Genomic DNA, 22778 nt, shown 5'->3' on the forward strand with positions numbered 1-22778 from the left:
TCTCCATGTGCCCAAACCATTTCAAAACACCCTCTTCTGCTGTCTCAACCACGCTCTTTTTATTTCCACACATCTCTCTTACCCTTACATTACTTACTTGATCAAACCACCTCACACCACACATTGTCCTCATACATCTCATTTCCCGCACATCCACCCTCCTGCGCACAACTCTATCCATAGCTCACGCCTCACAACCATACAACATTGTTGGAACCACTATTCCTTCAAACATAGCCATTTTTGCTTTCCGAGATAATGGTCTCGACTTCCACACATTCTTCAAGGCTCCCAGGATTTTCGCCCCCTCCCCCATCCTATGATTCACTTCCGCTTCCATGGTTCCATCCGCTGCCAGCTCCACTCCCAGATATCTAAAACACTTTACTTCCTCCAGTTTTTCTCCATTCAAACTTACCTCCCAGTTGACTTGACCCTCAACCCTACTGTACCTGATAACCTTGCTCTTATTCACATTTACTCTTAACTTTCTTCTTTCACACACTTTACCAAACTCAGTCACCAGCTTTTGCAGTTTCTTACATGAATCAGCCACCAGTGCTGTATCATCAGCGAACAACAACTGACTCACTTCCCAAGCTCTCTCATCCCCTACAGACTTCATACTTGCCCCACTTTCCAAAACTCTTGCATTCACCTCCCTAACAACCCCATCCATAGACAAATTAAACAACCATGGAGATATCACACACCGTGCTGCAAACCTACATTAACTGAGAACCAATCACTTTCCTCTCTTCCTACACGTACACATGCCTTACATCCTCGATAAAAACTTTTCACTGCTTCTAACAACTTGCCTCCCACACCATATATTCTTAGTACCTTCCACAGAGCATCTCTATCAACTCTATCATATGCCTTCTCCAGATCCATAAATGCTACATACAAATCCATTTGTTTTTCTAAGTATTTCTGACATACATTCTTCAAAGCAAACACCTGATCCACACATCCTCTACCACTTCTGAAACCATACTGCTCTTCCCCAATCTGATGCTCTGTACATGCCTTCACTCTCTCAATCAATACCCTCCCATATAATTTACCAGGAATACTCAACAAACTTATACCTCTGTAATTTGAGCACTTGCTCTTATCCCCTTTGCCTTTGTATGTATATAAACACCCGTACACGCGCGTATGCATACATGTACATATCAACATATGCACATACATACAAATATACACATGTACATATTTATACTTGCTTGACTTCATCCATTCCTTTCACCACTCTGCTCCACAGGAAACAGTATCTCTACCCCCTGCTTCAGCAAGGTAGTGCCAGGAAAACAGACAAAAAAGGCCATGTTTGTTAATGTCACGTCTCTAGCTGTCATGTGTAATGGACTGAAACCACAGCTCCCTATCCTTGGTTTACCCCAGATGTTTCATATACCCTGGTTCAGTCCATTAACAGCACTTCATCCCCAGTATACCACATCTTTCCAATTCATCTTCCCTTGCATGCCTCTCACCCTCCTATGTTTTCAGGCCTGATCGCCCAAAATCAATTTTCACTCCATCCTTCCATCTCCAGTTTGGTCTCCTGCTTCTTGTTCTCTCCACCTTTGACACACATATCCTCTTTGTCAACCTTTCCTCACTCATTCTCTCCACATGTTCTAACCATTTCAAGATACCATTTTCTGCTCCCTCAACTACACACACTTATTTCCATACATCTCTCTTACCCTTCCATTACTTACTCGGTTAAATCACATCACACCACATATTGTCTACAAACATTTCCAACACATCCACCCTCCACTATACAACCCTATCTATAGCCCATGCCTTGCACTCATACATTATTGATGAAACTACTATTCCTTCGAGCATTCCCATTTTTTGCTACGAGATAACGACCCCTCTTTCCTCACATTCTTCGTCGCTCCTAGAACCTTCACCCCGTCCCCCACCGTTCTATTCGCTGCCAATTCCACTCCCAGATATCTAAAACACTTCACTTCTTCCAATTTTTCTCCATTCAAACCTCCATCCTAACTAACTTGTCCCTCAACCCTGCTGAACCAATAACCTTGCACTTACATTTACTCTCAATTTTCTCCTTTCATACACTTTTCCATTCCAAACTCAGTCACCAACTTCTGCAGTTTCTCATTTGAATCAGCCGCCAGTGCTGTATCATTGGCAGACAACAATTGACTCTCTTCCCATGCTCTCATCCCAAACAGACTGCCCCTCTCTCCAAAATCTTGCATTTACCTCACTAACCACCCCATCCATAAACAAATTAGACAGCCAATTTGACAGCACGCACCCCTGCCACAGACCGGCCTTCACTTAGAATCAGTCACTCTCCTGTTGTCCTATTCATACACATGCCATACACCCTTGATGAACTCTTCTCTGCTTCTAGCAGCTTACCTCACACACCATATATTCTTAAGACCTTCCATAGAGCATCTCTATCAACCCTATCATATTCCTTCTCCAGATCCATAAATGCTCCATACAAATCCATCCGATTGTCTAAGTGTTTCTCACATATATTCATCAAAGTAAACTCCTGATCCACTTATCCTCTACCATATCTAAAACCATACTTCTCCCCAATCTGATGCACTGTACATGCCTTCACCATCTCAGTCAATATCCTCCCATACAAATTTCCAGGTGCACTCAACAAACTTATGCATGTATAGTTTGAACACTCACCTTTATCCACATTGCCTTTGTACTGTGGCATTATACATGCATTCTCCCATTTGTCAGCCACTTATTCATGATCCATACATACATTGAATACCATTACCATCCAGTCAACAACACATTCACTCCCTTTCTTAATAAATTCAACTACAGTACCATCCAAGCCTGCCACCTTGCTGTATTTTATATACCACAAGGCTTTCACCACCTCCTCTCTCTTCACCCAACCACTCTCCCTGAATCTCTCACTTCACACACCACCCTTACCAAGACACCCTACATCTGCCACTTTATCATCAAACACATTCAACAATCCTTCAAAATACTCAGTCCATCACTACCTGTTATCACTTACCCACTTGTCCCCTTCACCAATGTCCCTATTTGGTCTCTCGTCTTTTGCACATTATTTACTTCCTTCCAAAATGTCTTTTTATTCTTCTTAAAGGTTAATGATACCCTCTTACATTGACTCTCATTTGCTTTCTTTTTCAACCCAAGCACCTTCCTTGTAAGTATCATAAAAATGCCTCTCTATTCTCTTTCACTTAGAACTTTACTTTATCCCACCACCATCTTTTCTAATCTGCCCACCTCCCACCATTCACATGCCATCACTGCTTCTCTAAATATTTTTTTTTTTTTTTTTTTTTTTTTTTTTTTATACTTTGTCGCTGTCTCCCGCGTTTGCGAGGTAGCGCAAGGAAACAGACGAAAGAAATGGCCCAACCCCCCCCCCCCATACACATGTACATACACACGTCCACACACGCAAATATACATACCTACACAGCCTTCCATGGTTTACCCCAGACGCTTCACATGCCTTGCTTCAATCCACTGACAGCACGTCAACCCCTGTATACCACATGACTCCAATTCACTCTATTTCTTGCCCTCCTTTCACCCTCCTGCATGTTCAGGCCCCGATCACACAAAATCCTTTTCACTCCATCTTTCCACCTCCAATTTGGTCTCCCTCTTCTCCTCGTTCCCTCCACCTCCGACACATATATCCTCTTGGTCAATCTCTCCTCACTCATTCTCTCCATGTGCCCAAACCATTTCAAAACACCCTCTTCTGCTCTCTCAACCACGCTCTTTTTATTTCCACACATCTCTCTTACCCTTACGTTACTTACTCGATCAAACCACCTCACACCACACATTGTCCTCAAACATCTCATTTCCAGCACATCCATCCTCCTGCGCACATCTCTATCCATAGCCCACGCCTCGCAACCATACAACATTGTTGGAACCACTATTCCCTCAAACATACCCATTTTTGCTTTCCGAGATAATGTTCTCGACTTCCACACATTTTTCAAGGCTCCCAAAATTTTCGCCCCCTCCCCCACCCTATGATCCACTTCCGCTTCCATGGTTCCATCCGCTGACAGATCCACTCCCAGATATCTAAAACACTTCACTTCCTCCAGTTTTTCTCCATTCAAACTCACCTCCCAATTGACTTGACCCTCACCCCTACTGTACCTAATAACCTTGCTCTTATTCACATTTACTCTCAACTTTCTTCTTCCACACACTTTACCAAACTCAGTCACCAGCTTCTGCAGTTTCTCACATGAATCAGCCACCAGCGCTGTATCATCAGCGAACAACAACTGACTCACTTCCCAAGCTCTCTCATCCCCAACAGACTTCATACTTGCCCCTCTTTCCAGGACTCTTGCATTTACCTCCCTTACAACCCCATCCATAAACAAATTAAACAACCATGGAGACATCACACACCCCTGCCGCAAACCTACATTCACTGAGAACCAATCACTTTCCTCTCTTCCTACACGTACACATGCCTTACATCCTCGATAAAAACTTTTCACTGCTTCTAACAACTTGCCTCCCACACCATATATTCTTAATACCTTCCACAGAGCATCTCTATCAACTCTATCATATGCCTTCTCCAGATCCATAAATGCTACATACAAATCCATTTGCTTTTCTAAGTATTTCTCACATACATTCTTCAAAGCAAACACCTGGTCCACACATCCTCTACCACTTCTGAAACCGCACTGCTCTTCCCCAATCTGATGCTCTGTACATGCCTTCACCCTCTCAATCAATACCCTCCCATATAATTTACCAGGAATACTCAACAAACTTATACCTCTGTAATTTGAGCACTCACTCTTATCCCCTTTGCCTTTGTACAATGGCACTACGCACGCATTCCGCCAATCCTCAGGCACCTCACCATGAGTCATACATACATTAAATAACCTTACCAACCAGTCAACAATACAGTCACCCCCTTTCTTAATAAATTCCACTGCAATACCATCCAAACCTGCTGCCTTGCCGGCTTTCATCTTCCGCAAAGCTTCTCTAAATATATATATATATTTTTTTTTTTTTTTTTTTTCATACTTTGTCGCTGTCTCCCACGTTTGCGAGGTAGCGCAAGGAAACAGACGAAAGAAATGGCCCAACCCACCCCATACACATGTATATACATACGTCCACACACGCAAATATACATACCTACACAGCTTTCCATGGTTTACCCCAGACACTTCACATGCCCTGATTCAATCCACTGACAGCATGTCAACCCCGATATACCACATCGATCCAATTCACTCTATTCCTTGCCTTCCGTTCACCCTCCTGCATGTTCAGGCCTCGATCACACAAAATCTTTTTCACTCCATCTTTCCACCTCCAATTTGGTCTCCCACTTCTCCTTGTTCCCTCCACCTCCGACACATATATCCTCTTGGTCAATCTTTCCTCACTCATTCTCTCCATGTGCCCAAACCATTTCAAAACACCCTCTTCTGCTCTCTCAACCACGCTCTTTTTATTTCCACACATCTCTCTTACCCTTACGTTAGTTACTCGATCAAACCACCTCGCACCACACATTGTCCTCAAACATCTCATTTCCAGCACATCCATCCTCCTGTGCACAACTATCCATAGCCCATGCCTCGCAACCATACAAAATTGTTGGAACCACTATTCTTTCAAACATAGCCATTTTTGCTTTCCGAGATAATGTTCTCGACTTCCACACATTCTTCAAGGCTCCCAGGATTTTCGCCCCCTCCCCCACCCTATGATCCACTTCCACTTCCATGGTTCCATCTGCTGCCAGATCCACTCCCAGATATCTAAAACACTTTACTTCCTCCAGTTTTTCTCCATTCAAACTTACCTCCCAATTGACTTGACCCTCAACCCTACTGTACCTAATTACCTTGCTCTTATTCACATTTACTCTTAACTTTCTTCTTTCACACACTTTACCAAACTCAGTCACCAGCTTCTGCAGTTTCTCACATGAATCAGCCACCAGCGCTGTATCATCAGCGAACAACAACTGACTCACTTCCCAAGCTCTCTCATCCCCAACAGACTTCATACTTGCCCCTCTTTCCAAAACTCTTGCATTCACCTCCCTAACAACCCCATCCATAAACAAATTAAACAACCATGGAGACATCACACACCCCTGCCGCAAACCTACATATATTTTTTTATTATACTTTGTCGCAGTCTCCCGCGTTAGCAAGGTAGCACAAGGAAACACGAAAAAATGGCCCAACCTACCCACATGCACATATATATACATACACGTCCACACACACACATATACATACCTATACATCTCAACGCACACATACACATACACACACAGACATACATATATACATATATACACATGTACACAATTTATACTGTCTGTCCTTACTCATTCCCATCACCACCCCACCACACATGAAATGACAACCCCCTCCCCCCCCAAGGTCGTGCTGTGAAAAACAACAAAGGCCGCATCCGTTCACACTCAGTCTCCAGCTGTCATGTATAATGCACCAAAACCACAGCTCCCTTTCCACATCCAAGCCCCACAGAACTTTCCATGGTTTACCCCAGACGCTTCACATGCCCTGGTTCAATCCATTGACAGCACGTCAACCCCGATATACCACATCGATCCAATTCACTCTATTCCTTGCCCTCCTTTCACCCTCCTGCATGTTCAGGCCCCGATCACACAAAATCATTTTCACTCCATCTTTCCACCTCCAATTTGGTCTCCCACTTCTCCTCGTTCCCTCCACCTCCGACACATATATCCTCTTGGTCAATCTTTCCTCACTCATTCTCTCCATGTGCCCAAACCATTTCAAAACACCCTCTTCTGCTCTCTCAACCACGCTCTCTTTATTTCCACACATCTCTCTTACCCTTACGTTAGTTACTTGATCAAAGCACCTCGCACCACACATTGTCCTCAGACATCTCATTTCCAGCACATCCACCCTCCTGCGCACAACTCTATCCATAGCCCACACCTCGCAACCATACAACATTGTTGGAACCACTATTCCTTCAAACATAGCCATTTTTGCTTTCCAAGATAATGTTCTCGACTTCCACACATTCTTCAAGCTCCCAGGATTTTCACCCCCTCCCCCACCCTATGATCCACTTCCGCTTCCATGGTTCCATCCGCTGCCAGATCCACTCCCAGATATCTAAAACACTTTACTTCCTCCAGTTTTTCTTCATTCAAACTTACCTCCCAATTGCTGTTTCACGCGTCAGAGAGTTAGCGCCAGGAAACAAACGATGAATAGCCCATCCACTCATATACACATATTTATACATAAATGCCCATACCTGCACATTTGCATAATATACATATCAAGATAAACACATTTACATACATATACAAACATATACATATACATACCGTTGTTCATATTTGCTTGCCTTCATCCACTCCTGGCGCTACACCGCCCCATAGGAAACAGCATTGCTATCCCGTTTCAGCGATAGATATGTACATAAAAACAGCACTATATGACTGCTATATGGGGTTACACTGCATGTGTATCACTGGCAGTGTATTCTTATCAAAAAACTTCTTTCTCATAGGAACCTTGGAGCTGCAAGAGCTCCTGGAAAGGGTCCCTAGAAAGCCCCACAACTTTCCTAAAAATAGTCTCTGTGGTCATTAAAGATTGATGTGTATTGACCAAGAGGATATATGTGTCGGAGGTGGAGGGAACGAGGAGAAGAGGGAGACCAAATTGGAGGTGGAAAGATGGAGTGAAAAAGATTTTGTGTGATCGGGGCCTGAACATGCAGGAGGGTGAAAGGAGGGCAAGGAATAGAGTGAATTGGAGCGATGTGGTATACAGGGGTTGACGTGCTGTCAGTGGATTGAATCAAGGCATGTGAAGCGTCCGGGGTAAACCATGGAAAGCTGTGTAGGTATGTATATTTGTGTGTGTGGACGTGTGTATGTACATGTGTATGGGGGGGGTTGGGCCATTTCTTTCGTCTGTTTCCTTGCGCTACCTCGCAAACGCGGGAGACAGCGACAAAGTATAAAAAAAAAAAAAAAAAAAATATATATATATATATATATATATATTCCCTGGGGATAGGGGAGAAAGAATACTTCCCACGTATTCCCTGCGTGTCGTAGAAGGCGACTAAAAGGGAAGGGAGCGGGGGGCTGGAAATCCTCCCCTCTCGTTTTTTTTTTTTTTTTTTTTTTTTTTATTTTCCAAAAGAAGGAACAGAGAAGAGGTCCAGGTGAGGATATTCCCTCAAAGGCCCAGTCCTCTGTTCTTAACGCTACCTCGCTATCGCGGGAAATAGCGAATAGTATGAAAAAAAAAAATATATATATATATATATATATATATATATATATATATATATATATATATATATATATATATAAATATATTTCTTTCTTTCAAACTATTTGCTATTTCCCGCATTAGCAAGGTAGCGTTATGAACAGAGGACTGGGCCTCTGAGGGAAATCCTCACCTGGCCCCCTTCTCTGTTCCTTCTTTTGGAAAATTAAAAAAGAAAAAAAAAAAAAAACGAGGGGAGGATTTCCAGCCCCCACTCCCTCCCCTTTTAGTCGCCTTCTACGACACGCAGGGAATACGTGGGAAGTATTCTTTCTCCCCTATCCCCAGGGATATGACGTACATATAAACCCAAAACTCTGATTCTCATGAAAACATAAAACAACATAGTCTTGTAAGAAGAACTGAATATTAGGCACAATGCTGCATATTAAGGGTAGACTAGACAACCAGCCAGACAATGTGATAAAGATTAACCTCCCATATAACACTCAATACACTTGATCATTTGTTAAAAAGACATTAACCAAATAATCAAATTTCATTCAAAATACTCATGTTAGATTATTATTATCATATTATTTTGCTTTGTCACTGTCTCCAGCGTTTGTGAGGTAGCACAAGGAAACAGACGAAAGAAATGGCCCAACCCACCCCCATACACATGTATATACATACACATCCACACACGCAAATATACATACCTATACATCTCAATGTACACATATATATACACACTCAGACATATGCATATATACACATGTACATAATTCATACTGTCTGCCTTTATTTATTCCCATCACCACTTTGCCACACATGGAATAACATCCCCCTCCCCCCCTTCATGTGTGCGAGGTAGTGCTAGGAAAAGACAACAAAGGCCCCATTCGTTCACACTCAGTCTCTAGCTGTCATGTAATAATGCCCGAAACCACAGCTCCCTTTCCACATCCAGGCCCCACAGAACTTTCCATGGTTTACCCCAGACACTTCACATGCCCTGATTCAATCCATTGACAGCACGTCGACCCTGGTATACCACATCGATCCAATTCACTCTATTCCTTGCCCACCTTTCACCCTCCTGCATGTTCAGGCCCCGATCACTCAAAATCTTTTTCACTCCATCTTTCCACCTCCAATTTGGTCTCCCACTTCTCCTCGTTCCCTCCACCTCTGACACATATATCCTCTTGGTCAATCTTTCCTCACTCATTCTCTCCATGTGCCCAAACCATTTCAAAACACCCTCTTCTGCTCTCTCAACCACACTCTTTTTATTTCCACACATCTCTCTTACCCTTACATTACTTACTTGATCAAACCACCTCACACCACATATTGTCCTCAAACATCTCATTTTCAGCACATCCACCCTCCTGCGCACAACTCTATCCATAGCCCACGCCTCGCAACCATACAACATTGTTAGAACCACTATTCCTTCAAACATACCCATTTTTGCTATCCGAGATAATGTTCTCGACTTCCACACATTCTTCAAGGCTCCCAGGATTTTCGCCCCCTCCCCCACCCTATGATTTGCTTCTGCTTCCATGGTTCCATCCGCTGCCAGATCCACTCCCAGATATCTAAAACACTTTACTTCCTCCAGTTTTTCTCCATTCAAACTTACCTCCCAATTGACTTGACCCTCAACCCCACTGTACCTAATAACCTTGCTCTTATTCACATTTACTCTTAACTTTCTTCTCTCACACACTTTACCAAACTCAGTCACCAGCTTCTGCAGATTCTCACATGAATCAGCCACCAGCGCTGTATCATCAGCGAACAACAACTGACTCACTTCCCAAGCTCTCTCATCCCCAACAGACTGCATACTTGGCCCTCTCTCCAAAACTCTTGCATTCACCTCCCTAACCAACCCATCCATAAACAAATTAAACAACCGTTTAGACCACGCACCATTGCTGCAAACCGACATTCACTGTAAACCAGTCATTTTCCTCTCTTCCTACTTGTACACATACTCATGCCTTACATCCTTGGTAAAACCTTTTCACTGCTTTTAGCAACTTACCTCCTATGCCATATACTTTTAATACCTTCCACAAAGCATCTTATCAACCCTATCATATGCCTTCTCCAGATCCATAAATGCCTCATACAAATCAATCTGTTTTTCAGAGTATTTATCAGATACATTCTTCAAAGCAGACACCTGATCCACACATCCTCTACCACTTCTGAGACTTTACTGCTCTTCCCCAATCTGATGTTATGCACATGCCTTTACCCTCTCAATCAATACCCTCCCATGAAATTTCCCAGGAATACGCAACAAACTTCTACCTCTGTAATTTGAAGATTCACCTTTATTCCTTTTGCCTTTGTACAGTGGCACTATGCATGCATTCCGCCAAGCCTCAGGCACTTCACCATGAACCATACATACATTGAATACTTCACCATGAACCATACATACATTGAATATCCTCACCAACCAATCTACATCACAGTCACCCCCCCCTTTTTTTTTTTTATAAACTCCACTGCAATACCATCCAAACCTGCTGCCTTCCCGGCTTACATCTTCTGCAAAGCTTTCACTACATCTTTGTTTACCAAAGCATTCTCCCTAACCCTCTCACCTCACACACCACCTTGACCAAAACACCCTATATCTGCCACTCTGTCATCAAACACATTCTACAAACCTTCAAAATACTCACTCCATCTCCCTCTCACTTCACCCCTACTTGTTATTACCTCCCTATTTGCCCACTTTACTGATGTTCCCATTTGTTCTTTTGTCTTACGCACTTTATTTACCTCCTTCCAAAACGTCTTTATATTCTCCCTAAAATTTAATGAAACTCTCTCACCCCAAAAGTCATTTGCCCTGTTTTTCACCCCTTGCACCTTTCTCTTGACCTCCTGCTGCTTTCTTTTATATATCTCCCACTCATTTGCACTACTTCCCTGCAAAAATTCTCCAAAATCCTCTCTCTTCTCTTTCAGTAACAATCTTACTTCTTCATCCCACCATTCACTACCCTTTTTTTAATCTTCCCACCTCCCACCTTTCTCATGCCACAACATCTTTTGCACAAGCCATCACTGCTTCCCTAACTACATCCCATTCCTCCCCCACTTGCCATACACCATTCGCTTTCACCTTTTACCATTTTTCACTCAATCTCATCTGGTACTTCCTCACGCAAGCCTCCTGTCCAAGCTCACTTACTCTCACCACTCTCATCACCCCAACATTCTCTCTTCTTTTCTGAAAACCTTTACAAATCTTCATCTTTGCCTCCACAAGATAATGATCAGACATCCCTCCAGCTGCCCCTCTCAGTACATTAACATCCAAAAGTCTCTCTTTCAAACGCTTATCAATTCACACATAATCCAATAATGTTCTCTGGCCATCTCTCCTACTTACATGCATATACTTCTGTATATTTTTTTTTTTAAACCAGGTATTCCTAATCATCAGTCCTTTTTCAGCACACAAATCTACAATCTCTTCACCATTTCCATTTACAACACTGAACACTCCATGTACACCAATTATACCCTGAACTACCAGATTACTCACCTTTGCATTCAAATCACCCATCACCATAACCTGGTCTTGTGCATCAAAGCTTCTAACACATTCACTCAGCTGCTCCCAAAGCACTTGCCTCTCATGATCTTTCTTCTCATGACCAGGTGCATAGGCACCAATAATCACCCATCTTTCTCCATCCACTTTCAGTTTTACCCATATCAATCTAGAGTTTACTTTCTTACACTCTTTCGCATACTCCCACAGCTCCTGCTTCAGGAGTAGTGCTACTCGTTCCTTTGCTCTTGTCCTCTCACCAACCCCTGACTTTACTCTCAAGACATTCCCAAACCACTCTTCCCCTTTACCCTTGAGCTTCGTTTCACTCAGAACCAAAACATCCAGGTTCCTTTCCTCAAACATACTACATTTCTCTCCTTTTTTCTCATCTTAGTTACATCTACACACATTTAGACAATGTATTATATATGAATGTGAATAAGAGCAAGGTTTTAGGTTCAGTAGGGTTGAGGGACAAGTTGATTGGGAGGTATGTTTGAATGGAGAAAAACTAGAGGAAGTGAAGTGTTTTAGATATCTGGGAGTGGATTTAGCAGTGGATGGAACCATGTAAGCAGAAGTGAGTCACAGTGAGGGAGGGGGCGAAGGTTCTGGGAGAATTGAAGAATGTGTGGAAGGCGAGAATGTTATCTCGGACAGCAAAAATGGGTATGTCTGAAGGAATAGTGGTTCCAACAATGTTATATGGTTGCAAGGCTTGGGTTGTATAGAGGAGGGTGGATGTGTTGGAAATGAAATGTTTGAGGACAATATGTGATGTGGGGTGGTTTGATCGAGCAAGTAATGAAAGTGTAAGAGAGATGTGTGGTAATAAAAAGAGTGTAGTGGAGAGAGCAGAAGAGGGTGTATTGAAATGGTTTGGTCACATGGAGAGAATGAGTGAGGAAAGGTTGACAAAGAGGATATATGTATCAGAGGTGGAGGGAACGAGGAGAAGTGGGAGACCAAATTGGAAATGGAAGGATGGAGTGAAAAAGATTTTGAGCAATCAGGGCCTGAACATAGAGGACTGTGAAAGGTGTGCAAGGAATAGAGTGAATTGTAATGATGTGGTATACCAGGTTGGATGTGCTGTCAATGGATTGAACTAGGGCATGTGAAGCGTCTAGGGTAAATCATGGAAAGTTCTGTGGTTCCTGCATGTGGAAAGGGAGCTGTGGTTTCGATGCATTACACATGACAGCTTGAGACTGAGTGTGAATGAATGTGGCCTTTGTTGTCTTTTCCTAGCGCTACCTCACTCGTGCACGGGTGGAAGAGGGTGCCATTTCATGTGTGGCAGAGTGGCAACAGGAATGGATGAAGGCAGGAAGTATGGATATGTACATGTGTATATATGTATATGTCTTTGTATGTATATGTTGAAATTTATAGGTATGTATATGCGCGTGTGTGGGCGTTTATGTATGTATGTGTGTGGGTTGGGTCATTCTTTCATCTGTTTCCTTGTGCTACCTTGCTAATGCTGGAGACAGCAATTGAGTATAATGAATAAAATAAAATATATATTATTATAATTTTACTTAATCGCTTTTTCTCACATCAGCAAGGTAGCCCCAGGAAACAGATAAAGAATGGCCCATCCACTCATATACACATATGTATATATATAGACACCCATACACATATATGTACACATAAACGCCCATATACACACATATACATACATATCAGGAAAACATATTCTTGCTGCAGTGGAAGCATTTATCCCCTCTTCTTCCAAGATGACCTCTGGAAATCCTCCCCTCCCATTTTTAATTTTCCAAAAGAAGAAACAGAGAAGGGAGCTAAGTGAGGATATTCCCTCTAAGTCTCAGTCCTCTGTTCTTAACACTACCTTGCTAACATGGAAAATGGTGAATGTGTACGTTGATGATGTATGTTTCATACTTTCTCACCTTCCTCCATTCCCAGCAACACCTAGCACAAGAAACAGGCATAGAAAATGCTTTATTTGCTCACTTCCATTCTCAAGTTGTCATGCATGATAAAATGCACAAAAATCGAAGCCCCCTTTCCACAACCAGGCCTCACAAACCTTTCCATGGTTTTCCCTGACCATATTATGTGCATTGGTTCAGCCCATTTACAGTTTGTCATCCCCATCATACCACATCACTTCAGTTTTTTTTGTATTTTGCACACCTCATACCCTCCTGTGTATGTTCAGGCCCTGAACACACAGCATCTTTCACTCCATCCAATGAGAATCAGTCATGTGCTCTTGATGCTACCTTGATTGTGGGAAATAGCGAATATGTATGAAATATAGATGAGATATATATACACATAAATTTTTACATATACACTGGAGCACAGTTCATTGCACGATGGACGGAAGTTAGATAAGTGGGGTATTTTTCTTTTCAAAGTAAGTGTCAGTGTGTGCCTCAAACCCAGGGTTTTTTGCTTCTTTCAAAACTTCAGTAATACATATTGTAGTAATTATACAATTATCATTAAACATATTCTCTGAAGTTTGAAGAAGGAGCATCTCCCTGGGTTTTGGTATGGGAGGTGTGCAATTCAGATCTAGTATGAGCTGTACGTGGATACTTCACAGGATGGCAGGGAAGTGCACTCAATATTCACTGTGCCTGGGCTACATCCACTACTCCTTCAAAGTCATGAACTGTCTGTAGCTTCAGGTATTGTACTCTTGATATGCTGGAGCTTCTTTCAATCTAGCTATCTCATCTCTTGTTCTAGAGATTTTCTTATTGTGAACTCTGGCATTGGTAATGAATATGGATAAATCTTGTTTAGGGTGTAATGAAAATTCTATGGGTTATATTAAGCATAAATCATACCCGCAAAACTGTTAATGTGTTTCCCAGATATTATGTTGTGATATATGTCCTTGGGTGTATTTTTGTTCCAAGCATTCCAGATAGTGTAACTTTTTTTTCACCTTAGTTCGTACTCACTGTTGGTCATGTCCTGTTAATTAGATGTTCTTGGATATTTGAGAAACATTTGATGTATTCCTTGTGAGCACTGATTATCCTGGACTTCATGTATTGATTTGTTTATCCACATCATATGTATTACATGAAAAATTATTTGTAATATTAGATGAATAGATGAGACATGAAGTATGAGGGAGTATGAATAATCAAGGATCGAATGAACAGGATCAAGTTGAATGAAAATCTTATTGTGTTCTATGGACAGTAGAACTGAGGCTGGATGCAACCTCTTCAGAGCTGCTCTACCTGACGAGTCTTTGCTTCCTGATGATTGTTTTTGGCACATGAAACTTTAATAAGATATTGATCACACATTTAAGTATGTAGGTTGCACTGTTTCAAAGGGCCATTTCTTATTGGCCCCTTTTGGTGTTTCAATGATATTTATGTTACAGAACTTTTGAGATTTATACATTTTGGCAAGCCCATTAATAGCAGTGTCTCAGGTTGTATTATTGTTTATGTGGAGGCTTAGTTAATTTACCTATACACCTCTTCAAGAAATGTTCTGAGCATATCTGTTAAATAGTTTGCTGATTATGTAGGAGGGTATAGTGGCTGAAATGTAGGAATTATAGGTTATGGATATGCTACTCAGCTTTAATGTGTATTAGCATTGGTTGGTTGGTCATTTGTGTATCAGAGTCTCGTTTACTGTTTGAGGTAAACTGAGATAAACAGAGGTCCACATGATAAGCAACAATCTTTTAGTTCTATCCCTGAAGTTTGCTGAAATTTAAAGCAATGTAATCTGTAGCCAGTAGAGTAGATAAATGTATGAGGCAATATGTTGTAACAGAAGGTAAACCAGTCAAATGAGTTTTATGGGCCTACTTACATGATACATTATATGCATTATTTCTAGTTTTTTATGGTTTTCATATGAGTTTCTGGCATGTAAATAGGGAAACTTGGAAGATTGTAAATAATATTTAAGAACTCACATTTTTATAAAAGTCATAGGAGACTAGTCACATAGGAGTCGGGTGTAAATTATTTAGTGCTGACACTGGAAAATTTACCACTCTAAGTCACTCAGTGGGAGTTCACATATGTATAAATGAGTGGTTTATTTTCACATTTAGTATGGGGTTGCTCTAGGCCAGTATTGCCATTTTATATATTTATCGGCTGCAGAAAGTGAAGCTTGGTTTGGTTTTGCTGTGCTCCAACAGTTCTCTAAGTAAACTTGTTAAATCCATAGCATTCAACCAGTCATATTAGAGTTGCTTGCATTTTCATTCAGCAATCTTTTAGTATAAATTCAAGACATTTTTCATGTTCCTTTTATTTTTAACCCTTAACTGGAGTAAATTTTTATATATGCATCATGATATGAACAAAGAAGTAAGGTCCTCCAATTTTTTTTGCCATAAAGAAGCAAAAAAGAAATTAATATGTTGCAGTACTGAAACTGCTTTACTGGGCACTATTATTATTAGATTTTTTCCTTAGAACTTGTTGCCGATGAGGAAGGAATAGGGAGGTGAGCAGCTGTATTGCTGATCTTCTTGAAGAGATCATTCTTACCAGCCTGCTTTCTTCCTGAGAACATTGTGTAGCATTCCCTAAATGCTTTCTGTAATTGACTGTAACATCTTGATTCCTGAATCATTTTGTTGCACGACATGGAAGCTGTTCATATTTTCTTTTAATGCGTCATTGTTCATTTGATCATAATCCTTCTCATGTAACTCAGATTTTTAGATATCTTGAAAGTGATTCATTGCTAACTTCTCATTAATCATTTCATACTGTTGTTCTTAGAACTAATTTTAAGGTTTTGTGTATGTAGTGTCTATTATTACCTGGGACTTTGTTCATCATGTCAATGAGGGATTTATCTTGGAGTGCTTGTTATCTTCCACATATAGGAGCTCCCCTCCCATACCAGACTGGAACTCAGAGCATGTACCCACAGATACTTAAATTTGCAGTTAAGCTTACACCCATGAACAGTGAGATCAAGATGGAAATTGAAAATATTTATGAAATGTAAGTGAATGTAATCTGTATACTCAGGATTGGCCAGTCTAGTACATGATGTCTTTTTCCTAAACTAGGAACATTTGTCCTAATTTGAAGGAAATTTTTTTTTCATCCTTTTCATAAATTAGAAAAGAAAAAGCTTTAGCATTTTTTTTCTTCTTTTAGGGAAGGCTGAAAAAAATTGTGTACCCATTGAAAGGTTAAAGAATTATCAGAAAAAGTTGAAGAAATAATGAAGGGAATGGGTAATCCTGATCCAATAATTATATGGTCTGTTGACTTCAACAATAGTTTTATTAACTGGTAGAAATTAGTAGAATATGAATGTAGCCACAAACACAAAGACAAGAATCATGATGAGCAGGTAAAAAAGAACAATTTCAAATGCAGAGTGATCTTTATGAGTTACTCATCTTTGCAAAAATTGGCTGCTGAGAGAATAGTACAACAGATTGTATCTTTGCCAGTGATATTCCACTATTTTCAAATGTAAGAGTTTACAGTACAAGGTAATCATATCAAGATATAGTAAAGTGAATACATCATGCAGTGTGGAAATATGAATAAAAACCTTGATACATCAACCATGGATGATAGCAGATTGAGAGACTTTAATTTTCACCTTGACAGATGAGATGAGAGTGATCATCTAAAGGATTTTGAACACAAACTGGAATGAGATCTTTAGAGCCAATAAACAACTAACAAACAAGAAAATATTCTGAGAAAATAAGACAGTTGGCTAAGCTAATACAAGACAGAAAGAAAATTAGTTCAAAATGGAAAGTATCATGAGACAAAAATTGTGGATGAATAGAGGAGGAGCATGGAAAAAGAAAAAAGGTTAGATTGAGTAAAGTGAGACTAAAAGAGCATGAAAACAATATAACACTGATAAGGAATTGCTGAAATCTCACAAAACAGAATGAATGATGAGAGAGTTACTGCAAAACATGGAGAGGAACCCAAAGTTAGCACTCTTGTACATGAGTAGAGCAGAAATCAAGAGACTTAACCCATTAAAAGTGGGAGACAAGTACAAAAATGACCCTGAGGAAGCATGCAGAGTGATAATTGATAAACATAGTGAGGTGTTGAGAATGCAAAGAGAAATTGTACATGAGACCATTTTACCAACATGATGAAAATGTAATGATATGAGAAAATGAGATGTTGGAAAATGATGTTATCAGAGCAGCTGATCAGCTTAGAGAAAATTCAGCATTGGGACCAGGTACATTCCCAATCGCCTTCCCAAAAACAAAAATATTCCTGAAACCTGTGACGTTACTGGTAAGGTAAAGTCAAGACAAAAGCAATATTGCATGTTCACAGAATGGCATGTGCATTAGCAGAGCATGAAGGAAGGTCTAAGCTACAGGTTGAGCTTCCTAATCCAAAAATCAAAAATCCAAAACGTTTTGAGTGGCGATAAGACATTCCAAGTGGAAAATTCCACTCCTACACACTTTTTTTTTTCATTGTATTGATGGTATTTCATATTTTTTTACTGTTAAGTACTTATGTGTGAAAAAGAGTTAGAAAATGATTGCTTATCAATAGTATATGAATTCAGAGTCAGGAATGAAGGTGATGCCAAACAACCACAGATTGTCCACACAGGCAGCTGAGGTTGTGACACCTAAGCTTTCTAATGGTTTAGTGTTACACAGACTTTGTTTCATGTGCAAAATTATCAAAGATATTGTATAAATTACCTTCAGGCTGTGTGTATAAGGTGTATATGAAACGTAAATAGATTTTTTGTTTAGATTTGGGTTCCATCCCCAATATTATAATGTATATGCAAATATTCCAAAATCCAAAAATAAAATTCAAAATCCAAAACACTTCTTGTCCTAGGCATTTTGGGTATTACCTAAGCAGTATTAAGCAATTAGCTTGACTTCATATGTAATAAAAGTTTCAGAGGGTGATAAAAAGAACACTCAGTGATCAAGAGTTATGTAAACAAAGTCTTGCTCGGATTTTTACCTCCTAGAGAAAGTATGACATGAAAAAGTTTAATGCAAGGAAAGAAGTGAACAGTTTTTCTTGATTTTTTCAAAGGTTTTGATGAAATAAACCACAGAAACCAGAGGATGAAGCAAAACAAAATATTAAGGGTAAGGCAGGAAAATGGATTGAAAAAAGTATTTAATAAACAAAGCGTTCTAAGTAGCAGGAAAGAACCAAATCTGATGAATTTGTTCTATCGAGAATACTAAATGGAAGAAGGTTAGCATCACTTCTCCTGTGTCAGAATTTGATAAAGATTTAAAAGTGCTATGTTTTGCTGATGACACTAGAGCAAGCAAAATGATAGAAGCTGATCAGAAATGCTAAGGTACAATCTGCAGAAGTGCACAGGTAAATATAACGGAGCTTAACTATGACAGACTTGAATAGCAAATGAAGTAAATGAGTTATGGAACAAGTAGAATAGTATATTGATGATAGCATGTATTAGATCCACCAACTAAAGTCACAGAAAGTGTCAGTAACCTATGTGTTAACATAAACAAGTAACTAAAATTCAGAGAGCCTATGATGGATGTAGCACTATCAATGGTATGATATCGAGAACTTTCACCATTGTATACATTAGAAGCAAAATTGGATACTACTGTATCATACAAGTACCTGCATTTATGATCACTAACAAAACAAGAAGTGGGAGGCCAAATTGGAGGTGGAAGGATGGAGTGAAGAAGATTTTGTGTGATCAGGATCACATACAGGAGGGTGAAAGGCATGCAAGGAATAGAGTGAATTGGAACGATGTGGTATACCCAGGGTGGACATGGTATCAGTGGATTAAACCAGGGCATGTGAAGCTTCTGGGGTAAACCATGGAAAGGTCTGTGAGGCGTAGATGTGGAAAGGGAGCTGTGGTTTTGGTGCATTACACATGACTGCTAGAGACAGAGCGTGAACGAATGTGGCCTTTTTTGTCTTTTCCTAGCACTACCCTGATGGAAAGGCGTGGGGGGTGCTATTTCATGTTTGGCAGGATGGCACCGAGAATGGATGAAGTCAGAAAGTATGAATATGTACATATGTATATATTGGAAAGGATCACAATTTTGCGCGTGATCAAGATATTCGTATGAGTCCACGGGGAAAATGAAACATGAAAAGTTCCCAAGTGCTTTTTCGTGTAATAATCACATCATCAGGGGAGACACAAGAGAGAAATATAACAGTCAGTTGATATACATCGAAGAGACGAAGCTAGGATGCCATTTGGCGAACATGCGATCGTCCAATTATTACACAAAAGTGCACTTGGGAACTTTTCGTGTTTCATTTTCCCCGTGGACTCATAGGAATATGCATATATATGTGTTGAAATGAATATGTATGTATATTTGCGTTTTTGGGCATTTATGTGTATGTGGGTGGGTTAGACCATTCCTCGTCTGTTTCCTTGTGCTACCTCGCTGACGCAGGAGACGGCAATTAAATACAATAAAATGAATGAATAAGCAAAACAAATGGAAATTAATTGGAGAGAATTCAGGAGTGCTTCATAGCCAAGATAGAGGGGATGTAACCAGTACTGTATTGGTAACGTTTTTCTTGCCCATGTGCTACTCTCAACAATGGTCAGTGAGGCAAAGATAAGGGAAGTTTGTTTTTTCATAGATACTGCAATATAAGCTGATGAATGTATTGCATTTATATAACCTATATGGAAGGCACATATTTAAATGAAAAATCACATCTGGAAGAAGATTCTTGTCATAATATATACTTTACTGTTTGAGAAAAACATCAGAGGTAAAGACAGAATTGAAATAATCAATTTTTTTCTTTTTTCCTTTCTTCAAGGCCAGGCTTTATTTGAAATATAGAAAAGATTATGAAGGGGAAAAAGAAGAGACAAGGGAAAGCATATATGCATTTTTGGAGGAATTGAAAAAAATCTTTTAAAATGTGCCAGATCATAGTTTTTGGGAAAGACATTAGAGGGCAGAGAGTTCCAAAGCAGTTGAATATGTCTATTACTTTTACATATCATTCTGAACCAACATGAAGACATTCTTGAAAGTTTCACTGGAAAATAGATGAAAAGTGAATTTAAGGAGATGTTTTATTATAAATTTCAATGTGATAGAGCCCCTATGTGCTGTATGCATGCATATGGCCTCAGATCTTCTCTTGGGTAAATGTTATGACTCAGAATTTATGGTAGGGATTTAAAATTTTTGAGGGAAGGGAAATATGATCATCCTTGCAAAGCAACAGATTAAAGGTTTACTTAAAGAATAACTTGTTGAACCTAAGAGTGTCTCAGCAAGGAAGATAAAGAATTATTAAGTCTGCCAGATTATCTTGGAACATAGCAAAGGTATATCAGACGAGAATATATGAAAGCCTTGCATGGAAGCATTATTGATTACCATGAGATATAAGAAATGTGCAGGTAACTAGTACAGAAACATTTATTAGAAAACTTGACATGTGGTTGAATTCTTTCTCTGATAAACCTAGAATTGATATTATTTTGCAGTAGAGAAGAATGGCCTTATTCATCAAGCAAATTGTTTCATGAGCGCTGTGTTAACCCCACCGTTGTGTACTATTAACATGTTTTGGTGGATTATGCATAACAATTAAAGTAATGGATATTAGTGAATGAGAGCTTTTCATTGTCTGTTCTTGGCACTACCTTGCCAACATAGGAAATGATAAACAGGTTTAAAAACAAGAAAAAATTATTTTTTTTTTTTACTATTTGCGCAATGTTAGTCAGCTTTCTAGTTTTCCACTTTACCAGTCTGCTTCAGTCCATGAACATAAGTAATTTGCAACCTACCACAGTGTTTACTTGTGTTCTGAATTGTTCTCTTTCTTGACTCCTAAAATGTATAAGCTCTAATGCTGGCCACAAGAAGTCTGAAGAAGAGAGGCAGTATTTTGGGAAAATCTCTTTGAGTGTATCAGCAGTTTTGATATGAGATCTAGTATTAGAGATGGGTGATTTGAAGGCTAAAGTGGGTAATGTGGCAGTTGAGGATATAATTGGAAGGTATGAGTTATTCAGTAAGGTGAATGGAAGTCTTACGGGGTTGTGTGCTGAAAAAGGACTCGTGATCAGGAATGCCTGGTTTAAAAAGAGGGACATGCATAAAGAATACTTGGAATAGGAAAGGTGGTGAGCAAGGATTAGCGGAGTTTATATTAAATCAGAAATGTACAAAAAAAAAAGACTTGGATGTGAATGTGTTGAGAGGGGTACCCGGTAGAATTTCTGATAATTAGCTGGTGGAGGTTAGAGTGGAAATTTGTAGAGGTTTTCAGAGGATGGTGAAAATAAGTGAGTGGAAAAGAGGCTTGTGTTAAGAGGTATCAGGAGAGATTTAAGTGTGGAATGGCTAAAGGTGTGAGTAAATGAAGCTAGGAAAGTTTGTGAAGAATGGGAAGTATTTTCGGAATTAATGCTGAAATGTGCAAGAGAAGTCAATAGCATGCTGAAGGTGGGATGCTAGTGAAAGAGAAATGAGAGGTGTATAGTCATTGCCTACAGGAAGGGAGTACAAGTGATTGGGAAATTTATACAACTGAAAGTAGCAAGAGGTTAAGAGAATAGTGGAGGAGCTTATTAGAGGGTAAAGGAGAGTTGGGATGAGCAAATGTCAACAAAATCTAGGGAGAATGTTAAAATGTTTTGGAAAGAGAAAAACTTGAGAACAAATGGGAACACTGGGGAAGGGGACAACTGGGGAAATGGTAACAAACAGAGATGATGTGAAGAGGAGATGAAGTAAGTACTTTGAAGAATTGTTGAATGTGCTCAACGCTAGGGTAGCAGATTTAGCATGCTTGGGTCAGGGAAGTATTTGAAATGAGTCATCACAA

The 22778-nt window shown here is 40.0% G+C and overlaps 1 protein-coding gene across 27 annotated transcripts in view; it reads left to right on the top strand.

Moving 5' to 3' along the window:
- Klc (kinesin light chain) overlaps nt 1-22778 on the top strand; it is a 546457-nt gene that overhangs the window by 376876 nt on the left and 146803 nt on the right. The window contains exon 14 of one of the 27 annotated variants that reach the window (XM_071695883.1): nt 16380-18761. The exons of the other annotated variants lie outside the window; for them this stretch is intronic. Coding sequence (XP_071551984.1) covers nt 16380-16406 — 27 coding nt within the window. The 3' untranslated portion in view covers nt 16407-18761. Of the gene's footprint in view, nt 1-16379; nt 18762-22778 lie in introns of those variants that run through there. 27 annotated transcript variants of the gene reach the window in all.

Source organism: Panulirus ornatus, chromosome 4 (genome assembly GCF_036320965.1).
Source record: "Panulirus ornatus isolate Po-2019 chromosome 4, ASM3632096v1, whole genome shotgun sequence".
Taxonomy (NCBI): domain Eukaryota; kingdom Metazoa; phylum Arthropoda; class Malacostraca; order Decapoda; family Palinuridae; genus Panulirus; species Panulirus ornatus.